Here is a 14085-nt window from a genome sequence, read left to right on the forward strand (position 1 = left end):
TTAAAATCACATGCTTTAGAACCAGGAGGGATTCTATAGGCCATTTAGTTCAACTTTTGTGCTTCCAATAGAAACTCTAACCAATACTGTTCTAATCCTCTTGAACGCTCTCACGGCCAGCTGGGAAGCATAGTGTGTTTCTTCATTCTTTCTTCTTTTTAAATCACAGAGATAACAGGCTTACCTGGTAAAAGGGACTCGAAGGGCACAACTCGTTTGTGGACTAGTTTTCTGTTGCTCCGTAACAAATGGCACGGACTGGGCTGCTTAAAACAGCAGCTGTTGATTAGCGCCCAGCCTGCGGGTCGGGAGCGCCAGGCTGGCTCCCCTGGCTTCTCCACCCAGGCCTCACGTGCAGGAGGTCGGCTGCTGGTTCCCAGCTGGGACCGCACCCCACCCCACCCCCGACCCTTCCAGGTTGTCAGCAGAGTTCTGTTCTTTGCTGGTCGGTTGCTGCCAGCTTCTGGAGATCGTTCTTAGGTCCTTGCGACCCATACAGCAAGGGGAACTGGAAAGGCAAGGCCCCTTCATGCTTCAAATCCCTTCCACTCGGAAGTCCTCTGTCCCTTTTATGGGTCCACCCTGGATAATCTCCCTTTCTAAGGTTAACTGATTTGGGACCGTAATGACATCTGTCAAACCCCTTCACCGCAGCACCTAGATTAGCGTTTGAATAACCAGAAGGTGTGGGTACACCGGTGCCAGCAGTCTTGGGGTCCTCGTGGGAACTCTCTCACCATATACAGTGACAAGCTCGTCTTTCTCACCTACACCTCCAGGTCCACTCCCAACAGTCTGTCACTACCCTTTGAGACATCTTCATCCATGTTCATATATATATGAGAATATATGAAAAGATTTTTTCTTTCTGAAACTGAAATCACAGTGAATAAATCACTGTTTAGATACTTAGCATTTGAGATTTCTCCACGTGTGGAATGTGTCAGTCGTTCAGGATTCCATCGTGTGGATTCACTACAACTTGTTTATCCATTTGCCAGTTGTTGGGCCTTTGCTTGTTTCTTGCCACTTCTGACTGTTTGGAGGAAAGCTGCTACGACCATCTGTGCGTCAGTCCTTGTGTGGATGGGTGCTCTATCTTGGGTGCTGGCAAGCGGGGTCTTTTGGCTGTGTGGTTATGTGTACTTAACTTTATAAGAAACCACTGCCCGCCTTCCAGAGCGGCTGTGCCATTTTGCATGTGCAGCAGCGAACTTATCATGAGTTCCCATCTTTTTTCATCATCTCCAACGCTTGATGTTATCAGCCTTTTAAATTTTTGCCATTTTAGTGGCTGTTCAGGGGTATCTTATTGTAGTTGTGCTTCACATTTTCCTGATACCTGTTAATAATGTTGCGCACTCTTTCATGTGCTCATTGGCTGTTTTGTTATCTTTTTTGTGAAGTGTCTGTTCAAGTGTTTTACCCATTTTTTTTTAAGTGGGTTGTCTTGTTATTGAATCTTACAAAATTCTTTATGTATTCTGAATACAAGTGCTTTGTCATATATATACTATTTTCTCCCAGTCTGTGACTTGCATATTCCTTGATAACTCTAAGTTTTTAATTTTGATTAAGTAGACAAATAGATAAATAATAGATTGTCACAATACCACACTCCTTGGTGATTGTAGCCTCAGATTAGGTACTGTAAGTCCTTCAGCTTGTTCTTTTGTACAGTCATTCTAGCTGTTCTAAGTCTTATGCCTTCCCATATGAATTTTACCATCAGCAGTTGGTTACTGTATCGACAGCATATATTTGGGTCTTGCTCTTTTATCCAGTCTGACAATTTCCTTTTAGTTGAAAAGTTTAGACCTACACTGTCTAGTATGGTGGCCACTAGCCACACGTGGCTATTTAAATTTAAATTAGTTAAAATGAAATAAAATTAAAAAGTTCCTTCCTCGGTTGCATGCGTCACGTGCAGGTGCTCAGTGACGGCACGTGGCTGGTGGCTCCAGTTGGCAGCTCAGCCTTGTCATGGAAGGTCCTGTTGGACAGCTGGCTTAGACCACTTCTGCTTAATTATAGACGCAGCTGGTTTAAGTCTACCAACTGGCCATGTGTGTTCTTTTTTTTTACGTTTTTTTTTGAATTTTATTTTATTTTTTTATACAGCAGGTTCTTATTAGTTTCCATTTAATACATATTAGTGTATACATGTCAATCCCAACCTCCCAGTTCATCCCACCACCACTTCCCCCCTTGGTGTCCATACATTTGTGGCCATGTGTTTTCCATTTGTCCCATTGGTTCTTTCATTTTTTTTTCTTTTCCTGCCTCCTTCTGGATTAATGGAGTATTTTTATGATTGCTTACTAGCTAACCCTCTTTGGTCTTTTATTTTTTTAAACAGTAATTGATGTGGGCTTTAACTTATCACTCACTGCCTTCAGTGTTGCAGCACTTCCTGTATAGTGTAGAAACCTTACGACAGTGTAACTCCATTCCCCTTCCCATCTTCTGTGCTGTCACAGTCATGCATCCTGCTTCTCCATGTATCATAAATCCTGCAATACACTGTTGTTATTGCTTTAAGCAGTCAATCTATATTTTCAAGAAATTAAAACAAGCAAAAAATTCTCTTACGTTTACCCATGTTTTTACCTTTCTGACAGTCTTCATCCTTCTTGCAGATCCGAGTTTCTGTCTGTTGTCGCTGTCCTTTCTCTTGGAGAACGTTTAGCACTCCCTGTCCTTTAGCATTTCGGGCCGGGCCGGGCCGTAAATGTCGTCTGTACATTTAGCAAATGTAGCTGTCTTCATTTGCCTTCACCTGTGAGGGGTGTTTTCATTGGACACAGAACTCCGGGCTGTCACTTCTTCTTTGGCGCCTTACTGGTGCTGTTCTGCCGTCTTTTGGTGCGCGTCTTATGTTTTACTTGTCTGTAATACGCCTTCCCACCCCTGGTTGCTTGTAAAGCTTTCTTCATCCAACAGTATTTTCCTGTTTTGGAAAATCAAATATTTTTATGTCATAAGTAGTGCTGGACTCTCATCATAGGAAGATAATAAGAAATATGTGTTTTGAGGGTCTGGACACAGGTTTCTCACAAACTTAACCAGTTGTATCTTGGGGGAGGTATAATGATCAAAAAGTCTTTAATTTTTTTCTGATAAATTATGTTTATCTCTAATGTGCCTATATCCTGTTTTAGTAAGACTTTAAAAAACTGTTGCCGTTGTTTTTGTTTCCTTTCAGCAAAAAAAAGAAAATCCTCGTTCTTTAGCCATGTCTGGCCATGTTGGTTTTGAGAGTCTGCCTGATCAGCTGGTCAACAGATCAATTCAGCAAGGCTTCTGCTTTAATATTCTCTGCGTGGGTAAGTGCCAAGCCCCGCCAGATTCCTCCTTCCTGTTCCTGTGCTCACTTCCTTCTTGTCATGAGCAGCATGGTGCCCACATTAGCAACTTAAGATCATGATTACAGATTTTTTTCCAGTTATTTAAATTCTATCAGTTTTGGTTTTCTTAGCTCTACTGCTTTAAACTTTTTGTTTGTTCTTTAAACATTTCAGTGCTTTCTTCAGAGTTCTGAGTAACTTAGCACACGTGATTCATTTTTATGCTCTGCTGGTGACTCAGTGGACCAGCCTTAGCATGTATTTATTTCAGGGACAATCCAGCCTTTGAAGTATCTGAAATATTTGGGATCCGTGAAACCATTGTAAGAGTTTACTGTTCTGTTTTTCTTCATCCATCCTGTGCACCTGTGAAGATGTACCTGCATTTCTTTCAGGGGAGACTGGAATTGGAAAATCAACGCTGATTGACACACTATTTAATACGAATTTTGAAGACCATGAATCCTCACATTTTTACCCACATGTTAGACTTAAAGCACAGACATATGAACTCCAGGAAAGTAACGTTCGATTGAAATTGACCATCGTGAATACAGTGGGATTTGGTGACCAAATAAACAAAGAAGAGAGGTACACGCTTTCCTCTTGTAATAAATAGGTTTTTCTTATTTCAGGATATCTGCCTTCTTGCCCTATGTGCTGTGATTTGATTTTCAACTGTGGAAACCCATGCCTTTCCTCCCAGACTTAAAATTTTAAATAATTAAGCAATATTTTATTATTGTTAACAAATTGACATTTTTCTATCCAGTTGTCTAATTTCTTTAGAGTAATTTGAATCACATTTTTTAAGTGTGTGTTTCAGCAAAAATAGTTTTAGTTATTTCCTGATATGACAATTTGGTGTATATTAAGTGATTTTAACTAATTTTCAGGCAAGACTTGTCTTGTTGAGGAAAAAAAACAACAACAAGGCATATATGGCAAATATATAATCGCCAAATCCATGGTGCATGAATTGTTCTGTGAAATTCTAACTAAATTAGCCAGGTACATTATTAAGCATCGCAGGAAAGGTTTGATAATGAAATTTTTATTTGTATTTTATATTAGGTCACTATTTTTGTCATTATTTCTACGGTATTATAATTATTCTTTTTCTTTAAATTTATTTATGTATTTATTTTTATTATTTTGGGGTGGGGGTGCTGTGATGGGTCTTAGTTGAGGTACGCAGGCTCTTTGTTGTGGCGTGCGAGGTTTCTCTCTCTAGTTGTGGTGCGTGGGCTCCAGAGCACGTGAGCTCTGTAGTTTGCAGCACGCGGGCTCTCTCCTTGAGGTGCACGGGCTCAGTAGTTGTGGAGCACGGGATCAGTAGCGTGGTGCGCAGGCTTAGTTGCTCTGTGGCCTGTGGGATCTTAGTTCCCAACCAGGGATCGAACCCACCTCCCCTGCATTGGCAGGCGGACTTTACCATTGGACCAGCAGGGAAGCCCCTCCTATGGTATTATAAAGATTGATTATAGATTCTATATGAAATTTAAACTATAAAAGGAGGAAATAGACTGGGGCAAAGCAATGACTTTTTGTTCTTTCTCCTTTTTGAAAGTTATATATTTTCATTATTAGAGGTAGTTTCCTAGGTCCTAAAAGTTTGCTTTAGAGGGAAAATATGTTGCATCATTGACTGTCTTTATGTGTTAGCCTGTTCAGAACACTTGTGTGTTCTGCTTTAGATTTCAGGAAACAGTTTTGTGGGCTTTCTGGAGGAAGCAGGTCGGTGGAGGAGGCAAAGGCCTTTTCTGTGTAGAAATCACTTACATTTATTCTTAGATATTTGGTAGTTTTGATGATCTTGTAAATGGCATCTCTTACAAATATTTCATTTTCTATTTGGTGTATGGAAATGTAATTGATCTTGCATATAGCCACTTCTGTGAATCCTCTGATTAATTCCAATAACTCGTCTCTAAATTTGTTTAGGTTTTCTATGTATGTAATAGTATAATCTGCAAATAATGGCATATTCCTCCTTTCTAATTCTTTTGTTTCTTCTTTTTAAATAAGTTTTATTGCTGTATAATTTTTTTTTAATTTATTTGTTTTTTATTTTTGGCTGCATTGGGTCTTCATTGCTGCGCATGGGCTTTCTCTAGTTGCAGCGAGCGCGGGCCACTCTTCGTTGTGGTGCGCGGGCTTCTCATTGCAGTAGCTTCTCTTGCTGCGGAGCACGGGCTCCAGAGCGCAGGCTCAGTAGTTGTGGCGCACGGGCTTAGTTGCTTCGCAGCATGTGGGATCTTCCCAGATCAGGGATTGAACCCGTGTCCCCTGCGTTGGCAGGCTGATTCTTAACCATTGCACCACGAAGGAAGCCCTATTGCTGTATAATTTACATAGAATAATACAATGCATTGTTTGCTTAAGTGTACAATTTAGTTACTTTTGACAAACGTGTAGTTCCTACCCACCACCACAGACAGTTATAGGAAATGTCCACAGCCTTGAGGCCCCTCACGTGCCCTACAGCCCACTTCTTCCCCAGGGGCTCCCCCGGGGCGGTGCCTTCTCCTGGGGCGGGTGCTGTGGCTTCTCCCCGGCGCCCTATGGTGAAGTCTCAGTACTTTGGCCTCCCTGAGCGCCTGTCTCTCCTCCGTCCTCAGTGGGTCTGCCAGGCTTTGTGCCCTCTTTTGTGCTGGGCCCCAGAAACTTGTCTACAGGCAGTGGGGCTGGGAGGCTGTAGACTCGCCTCATTCATCTCCCAGTGATCAGCATTTTTACTGCCTGTTGTCCTGTGTCTGAAACCCCCTTTCCATATATTTTGTCCGGGCGGGGGTGGGGGCGGGGGCGGGGTGTGGATCCAGTTGCTGCTCCTCCAGCATGGCTGAAGACAGTGGTCTTTATTTCCTTTCTCGCATTTTAATACCTGACTGCACTGGGACTGGCAGTACTCCACTAGAGTCAGTGGAGATAGTGGGCATCTTTGCCTTGCCCTGACTCCAAAGGGAAAGCTTCCTTTTTGCCCTGAATTGTGCTGCTTTCTTTTTTTCAGTTAGAATAAGGAAGTTACTTTATATTATTAGTAAGAGTTGTTTTTTTAAAATCATGAATACATATTATTATCAGGTATTTTTTGGATTCTGTGGAAAAGATTGTAATTTTTCTCCTTTAATCTTTAATAAGATGAATTACAGTAACTGACTTTTTATTGGTAAATTAACCTGGCAGTCTTGGATACCATTTGGTATTCTTTTTATATTGTGCTGTATCTGATTTTGTTTTTCCTTTTAGTATTTTTGCATGTTATGTCTATAAGTGAGGTTTTCAACCAGTATCTTATACTTTTTTTTTTTTTTAAATAAATGTTATGTTAGCCTTCTAAAATGAGTTTGGGGAGTTTTTCACTCTGTTTTTTGGAAAAATGTGTGTAAGATTAGAGTTATTCTTCCCTGGAATGATTGGTGGAACTTGCCAGTAAAACCATCTGGGCCTGGAGTTTTCTGAGAAGATTTTGAGTTATTAATTTTCTTTAATGATTATAGGACAATTTGGAGTTGCTTTTTGAGACAGTTTTGAAAAGTTACAATTTTCCAGGAGTCTGTTTCATCCAAATTCCCAAATATATTTACTTAAAGATGTTGATAATATTCTTCTAATATATTTTCATTGTCTTCATCATCTGTAATGACATCTACACCTCCTTTCCTGGTACTGGTTATTTGTGCTTGTTTCTTTTCTCCTTGGTCAGCCTTGACAAAGTGTGGTAAGTTTACTTGGCCTTTTCAAATTTTGGCTTTGTCGATCCTATCAATTTTATACTTACTGTTTTTCCTATTTTATTAATTTCTGCTCTTATATCTGTAATTACTTTTCTTTGGATTTTGATCTAATTTTCTCTGATTTCTCACTGATTCTCAGCCTTATGTATTTAAGATTATAAATTACCCTCTAAGTATGGCTTTACCCATACTTACCCTCTAAGTGTGGCTGCATCCCACACATTTTGATATGTAGTATTGATATTTCCCATTTCAATTAACTTTTTCTTTTCTTTTATCCTGAAGAATAGACGCTTTTATCACTAGGTAGCGACCTCTTCCTCTTGTGAGGCTTCTGTGTTGTCAGAGGTCACTTCCTTGTGGAGGCATGCTCTTCTTTTCCTTCACTCCAGCCTTTGGGTACTCTTGTACTTTAGGTGTGCTTCTGATCAAGCATATGGTTTTCCTTTTCAAAATCCACTGTGACAATATTTATTTTTAATTGTGTGCTTAGTCCATTCACAGGTAATATATTTACTGATATTAGGTTTAAATTTACCATCTTATTTTGAGTTTTCTGTTTGTCGCGAGTTTCACGTTTCTTTTTCCTTTCTTGCTTGATTTCTATTCTTGTAGCTGTTACCCTAGAAATTACAAACATAATCTCTAACCTAATCAAGGTTTGAGGTTAATTAATATTTGTACTTGTCCTCGATGATACAAATAGACAATAAAATGGAATTTTGAACAGTTAAACTGTTAACCGCCCCCCCACCCCTCCAACTTACCCTGTCATGTTTTCTCTCTCTTCTTCCTAACCACACAAGGCAGTATTATTATCATTTTATATAGCCAGTATTTACTACTCTCTTAAACAAAATTTTCTGCTTTACTCTCATACTTGAAATTTTAGTTGGGTATGGGTATACATACTTGAAATTTTAGTTGGGTATACAATTTATACCCAACAATTTAGTTGGGTATAAATGGGTGGGCATTTATTTTCTTTCCTCCCACTGAAGATACCATTCCACTGTCTCCTGGCTTCTGTTTTTACTGCTGAGAAGGCAGCTGTGAGTCTGTCTTCCCCTTAAGAGTATCCTCCATATTTTCCTCCAGTGCTTTTAAGATCTTTGTTTTTGTTGTTCTCCAGTTTTACCGTGATATATCTAGGTTTTATTTATTTATAATTTATCCTGATTGTGATTTGTTTGACTTCTTGAGTCTGAACAGTATCATCAGTTCTTTTAAACAATCTGAGACATCATCTCTTCAGATGCTGTTTCTGCCCCTTCTGAAACGGTGTTAAAATGTATGTTAGACCTTCTCGTTATGTCTTCTGTGTTTATTAATCTCTCTTCCATAGTTTTATCTTTTTTTTCTTCTCTCTATTGTTTTCTGGATAATTAGTTTGGATTTATCCTCCAGTGTACTGATTCTCTCTTTAGCTGTGTCCAATATGCTTTTAAACTAATCCATGAGTTTTTCATTCTGGTTATTATAGTTTTCAAATCTGTACATTCTGTGTGGTTCATATTCATATCTGTAGGATCACTTTTTGTTACTTTACTATTCCCAGCACATATATTCAAGTTCACCTTTATTTCTATTTCTTTTGTCTCTATTTTGTAACTATATCTTATAATTCCAGTACATTGCAATTTTGCAGTTATTGTACTGATGTTTGTTTTTTCCGTTGGTTCTTATTCATTGTGCCTTTTGTCCCCTATATGCTTGGTTGTTTTTTTATTGGAGTTCTCATGATCTTTGAAAAGTTATTTGCAGAGATACTCAGAACAGATTTGGATTTGCTTACATTAGGTCCCTCTGGGTGTTAATACTCAGGATCCTAGTTTCGTGGCTTGAGGTTCTCAGAATCAGAGGCCATGTGTGAACCCGGGCCGTGGATTCCTGCGAGGGCTGACCCTGTGGCCACAAGTTCTTCAGGCTGGTTCTCCCTCTCCGTTTATTTTCCCAACTTCATTTAGTGCCAGGGCAACCTTCCCTCACATCCTTGGGGAGGGGGGAGGAACTGCGGGTTTACTTCTAGCTCACTCCCGCACTGAGGTGTAGATCTGAGGACCTCAGCCCAGTGTGGGGAGGCAGTCTCCTGTGTGGACCTGGACTTCGCTTTCTTCCTTCTTGTCCCGCAGATCCTTCGGGAGCAAAGCCGAAGAACCACATTGACAAACTGGCCTCAGGATGAAACTAGCACTGATGCTTTTAGTGCAGGGGCTGGTACACCTTTTCTGTAAAGGCCAGAGAAGTAAATATCTCAAGCTTTGCAGAACCTACGGCCTCTGTCCAAACTACTCTGCTTGTAGCGAAAAAGCAGCCTCAGACTATGAATAACAAAGGAACGTGGCTGGATTTGGCCCATTTACCAAGCCCGCTCTGGTCCTCTGCTCACCTCCCTGTTTCTACTCTCTTCAGTTTTGAGGTGGTTACTTCCTTACCCTTTATGAGTACTTTGAAAAAGGAGGTGTTTTTTGTATTTTAAGCCAGTGTCTTTCATTTCATTGAAGACTGAACCTGCAAGGTACTGGAAACGGAAGCCTAGAGGAAAATACTGTGGAAGAATTTCTAATGTTATTATTATTTATTTAACAAAAAATGTTTATGGTTTTCATTTATGACAGGCATTATGCAAAGCATTCAGATAGAGGAGTGTTTATGGCTATTTATAATTGATCTATTTTAAGTCATTAATAGAAGCTTCTTTGGAAATTTTATGTTAAATATGTACTTACAGATTAATTTTTACTGTTTTATTATTTTGGGGATGGCATCACGTTGGGTCACATTTAGACCAGTTTCCCAAGGATGGTGTCCCCGATAGTACATCTGATGTGGTGAAGGTGTGCTGTTGTGTTGTTGTGTGGAGAGCACAGAAGCGTACGGTCCCGTCTCTGTCCCCAGCTGCGTGCCCGTGTGCCTGGGGACAACAGGGGTTCTATGAGTTTGAAAGAAGGAGGTGATGATCCTCGAGGACTGGCAGGGCCAGGCGTTCCGCTGAATGCACATTTATTAGTACTGCAGTTGCACAGTTACTGACTGCTCTGTTTAGGGGCTACAGGTAAGTGTAAAGGTGTCCAGGGAATTTGATAGAGGATCCGTTTGCTGCTTTTTTCACTTGGAAGCCCAGATTTGCCTGATGAGAATAGTTACGCATAGAAAGTTGAGGTTCACAGGCGGTGATTTAGCGTACCAAAATGAAGTGGACCGTTCACAAACTATTGTCTGCAGTGCATCGTGCTGTGAGCTGCACCCTGAAGGGTGAACAGCCTGGAACAGCTGTGGGGGCAGACGCACCAGGTGGGAGGAGGGTCCAGGCAAGGACTCACGTGTCGGCTGCGACGGGCTTTCCCTTGCTTGTAAGTAAGGTCATGCCTGCGTCACCAGTTAGGCGCTTCCACGTGGGTGTGCACTTCCTCCTTACTACGTTAATGCTTTCCACGCCTCACGATCCGATTTCAGCAGCAGGGAGTCATGGAATTTGACTTAAGTATCTTTTAAGTTGTTGATACTCGTGCCTTCTCTCAGCAGAATAACATGCCATGTCCAGTTTGGTTGCAATTAGATGCAGCCTGGCAAGTGTGGGAAGCGGTGCCAGAAGGGCTCCAGTGTGTGAATGAGTGTGAGAGGGAATTAGTGTACGTTCAGTGTTGTTTCTATAAAATGGTTTAAAGCACAGGTTGTTCTGATGGTTTCAAAGTACTGCCTTTGTACCTGCACGTTTGCACATTGTTTTATTACTTAAGTTATCTGTTTAGCATAGATAGCAACTGTTCACTGGTGAAAATACAGATCTCAAACTTTAGATTTATGCATATACCTTATTAAGGTATCATGAATATATTGTATTAAATATTTAAATAATTGTTTTTTCAGCTACCAACCAATTGTTGACTACATCGACGCTCAGTTTGAGGCCTATCTCCAAGAAGAGCTGAAAATCAAACGCTCCCTCTTTAACTACCACGACTCTCGCATCCACGTGTGCCTCTACTTCATCTCCCCGACAGGCCACTCTCTGAAGACACTGGATCTCTTGACCATGAAAAGCCTGGACAGCAAGGTGGGTTTGGAAAAGGACCAACCATCGTGCTTCAGTTCATTTTAATAGTTCCAAGTTCATTCACTTGGGAACTATTAAAGTATCTTTATGATATATACATATGTCATAACTCTTATTCTGTGCATTTTAAAAACATTTGATAATTTTCAATTTTAGGATATTTTCCAGAGAAATTCAGTTTGGGAGATGAGATGCAAAGAAAAAGCATTAACATAAAATTTTAGTGCTTTTTTAGTGATTAAATTGCATGCCAGAATATGGGTATTCATTTTCACCTAACTATAGAATTTATTTGACACTAACTTTACTGTATGACATGTTAAGTGAGAAGCAGCTCACTGATGAAGATCAAGGTCTAAAGTCTCACCACATATTACAGTAAATTACATTTTTATTCCAACCGTATCCAGAAAACCTATTTTTGAATTTCTGAGCCAATGAGCTATGTATAAGTTCAGGGAGCTGTAAAATATAGTATCTACAAATTAAGTCACTTCAGATTTTTTTTATTTCTTTAAAAGACAGTTAAAGACTACTGTCTTATACTAAAAAAGTCTCCAGGGTTCTCCTGTGACCTCTGATGGTGTGAGGGATGCAGCTCCGTTACCTGGCTGAGCATTTCGTGAGCTAGGACTGGGAAAGCAAGGGCATCTGGCCACTGCTGCTTTCTGTACGGAAGTCGGCGTGGAAGGCACGCGGGCCAGCGGGTGCAGCGTCGGTGCAGAGACGGGCTGGCTTCTGACCAGTGCCACAGTCCCCAGGCTGTGACGGGCCTGGAGGAAGCTGATGTGAGAGTCTGTTCACCTGATCGGATGTTCTGACCATTTAGCCGGTTGTTTTCATAGTTGAGTCTGATACAGGAAACCCATCTTATTCAAGGGACATAAACGCAAGAGCACACAGCTCTGTCTCAGGCTGCGCTTGTCTGGTGGCGGCAGAGGTGCCTGCAGTACTCGCTCTGCCACCTAATCGCCCCTTGTTCCTGGCAGGTTTCTCCCCTCCGAGCGTCCGTCTCCCTGCCTCTCAAACCAGAACCAGGAGAGTATCTACCTCGAAGGCAGGTGTGAGGGTGGACTAAATCGACAGTGTGTCTTGTTCTTACTACAGGGCTCCACGGCTCCCTCCACGTGGAGAGTTACCTGCTGTGCGGGTGGTGCCACGTCCCCCTCCGCCAGGGCCACTGTCGTGGCTGGGCCAGCCCTCTTGGTTCTTAGGGTCCCAGGATGCACATCAGCAACAAGCCTCAGGGGACTCCGAGGAGCAAGGGTTGTCCCTATGGGTCCTGAGGGCACACAGCACACTCAAGGCCACACGGTGGGGTGGGAGTGGGGGGGAGGGAGGGAGGGAGGGGTCGTGAACCTGGGCTCAGCCTCTATCAGGGTCTGAGGGTGAGGCATCTGGGGTTTCACAGGTTCCCCCTTTGGTGGTGACTTTAAAGCACTAGCGTGCAAATTGGGGCTGGCAAGGGAGAGGCAGGTTGCTCCAGGCTCGGCCATCTAGGGCTTCTGAAAGGGGGTCCTCCAGGCAGGGCTGCCCGGTTCCTTACCTGATGGTAGCCAGTAGCTATGTCCGCAGCTGCCGTAGGTTTATTCGAATGGATGTCTTTGAAATAGATGCCTCAGCAAAGGTCAGTTTCAGGCACATATGCTACAATCAAAAAGCTTAACGTCATGTATGTACACTGGCCTGCTTCTGCTATTAATAGTGGAATCAATTAGAAGTTACTAACTTGGCATAATTTATTGAATATCTATGTATCAATATTATATGATACCAAAATCAAGAATTTGGCATCAAATTTTTATATACTTTGACTAACTTATCTTCAAAGCTGTTTACCCACAATTGCTGAAAAGTTTATTTCATGGATAGTTGGAAAAATCTTTACCTCCTTTGGAACGTATTTAAGACCAATAAATCCAAATGTACACAGTAAATCAGTGTGAAATTGGAGAAGAAAAATACATTTAAGAATAGAAAAGGAATTATGATATTTAGTTTTCACTTTCATTCTGAAAATTACATTGATAGCTCACTCTCTGGGCACACATGACTACTTAGCCTGAAGTCTTTCACTAAAAACGAACTAATAACCCAAAAGACCTATAAACCCCTGAATTTGTGGAGATATCACTCTTCGGTGGGGACGTTAATCATACGGAACTAGCGTCGCAGGTCAGTTGGTCTTCAGGACCCCACATCTCTTCCTCTCAGGCCAGTGATAGGACTTTTAAATAATGCTGAGAAAGGGGGACTTCCCTGGTGGCACAATGGTTAAGAATCCACCTGCCAGTGCAGGGGACACGGGTTAGATCCCTGATATGGGAAGATCCCACATGCCACGGAGCAACGAAGCCCGTACACCACAACTACGGAGCCTGCGTTCTAGAGCCCCGCGAGCCACAGCTGCTGAGCCCATGTGCCACAACTGCTGAAGCCCATGCACCTAGAGCCTGTGCTCTGCAACAAGAGAAGCCACCGCAATGAGAAGCCCGTGCACTGCAACGAAGAGCAGCCCCCGCTCAGCGCAACTAGAGAAAGTCAGCGTGCAACAATGAAGACCCAACGCAGCCAAAAATAAAATAAAATTATTTTAAAAAAAACAATGCTGAGAAAGTTATTCCTTTGAGTCGTGAACGTTTTTAGTTGGTATTCGTAAAATCTCCTTCTTTCAACATCTGGGTAAGAGTCTGACAATGGGGTGCAGGTCAGATGAAGTCACTGGGAAAAGGGACCTGCTTAAATGAGAGGCAGAAGGAGGCCCTTGGCCTGTTCCGTAGGTCTGCTGAGATCAGTCACCCTGATTAATTAGTGCTTAGAGTATTAAGAAATAAAAAATTCTTAATAATTATGCAGTGGATTTCAGCTCACGGCTTACATTTTATTTATTTTGTGTATGATGGAATTGTCAGAGACTGAGAGAAGAAAATGTGAGATTTCTAAA

At 41.7% G+C, this 14085-nt stretch overlaps 1 protein-coding gene and 1 long non-coding RNA gene across 6 annotated transcripts in view; one reads left to right on the forward strand and one right to left on the reverse strand.

The window, feature by feature from the left end:
- The window catches only part of SEPTIN10 (septin 10), a 53545-nt gene that overhangs the window by 20912 nt on the left and 18548 nt on the right, over positions 1-14085 (forward strand). The window contains exons 3-5 of the mRNA XM_027128647.1: positions 3206-3326; positions 3743-3938; positions 10955-11141. Of these exons, the coding sequence (XP_026984448.1) occupies positions 3206-3326; positions 3743-3938; positions 10955-11141 (504 nt within the window). The remainder of the gene's footprint in view (positions 1-3205; positions 3327-3742; positions 3939-10954; positions 11142-14085) is intronic.
- LOC113631982 (uncharacterized) overlaps positions 2638-14085 on the reverse strand; it is a 41479-nt gene continuing 30031 nt past the window's right edge. For 2 of the 5 annotated variants that reach the window (XR_003437603.1, XR_003437602.1), the window contains exon 4: positions 11148-12788. This is a non-coding gene — a long non-coding RNA (uncharacterized LOC113631982). Of the gene's footprint in view, positions 2951-11147; positions 12789-14085 lie in introns of those variants that run through there. The other 3 variants (XR_003437606.1, XR_003437605.1, XR_003437604.1) reach the window with 3 other exon arrangements.

This window comes from Aethalodelphis obliquidens, unplaced genomic scaffold (assembly GCF_003676395.1).
Source record: "Aethalodelphis obliquidens isolate GAN/ISIS:26980383/991018 unplaced genomic scaffold, ASM367639v1 scaffold35, whole genome shotgun sequence".
Classification (NCBI taxonomy): domain Eukaryota; kingdom Metazoa; phylum Chordata; class Mammalia; order Artiodactyla; family Delphinidae; genus Aethalodelphis; species Aethalodelphis obliquidens.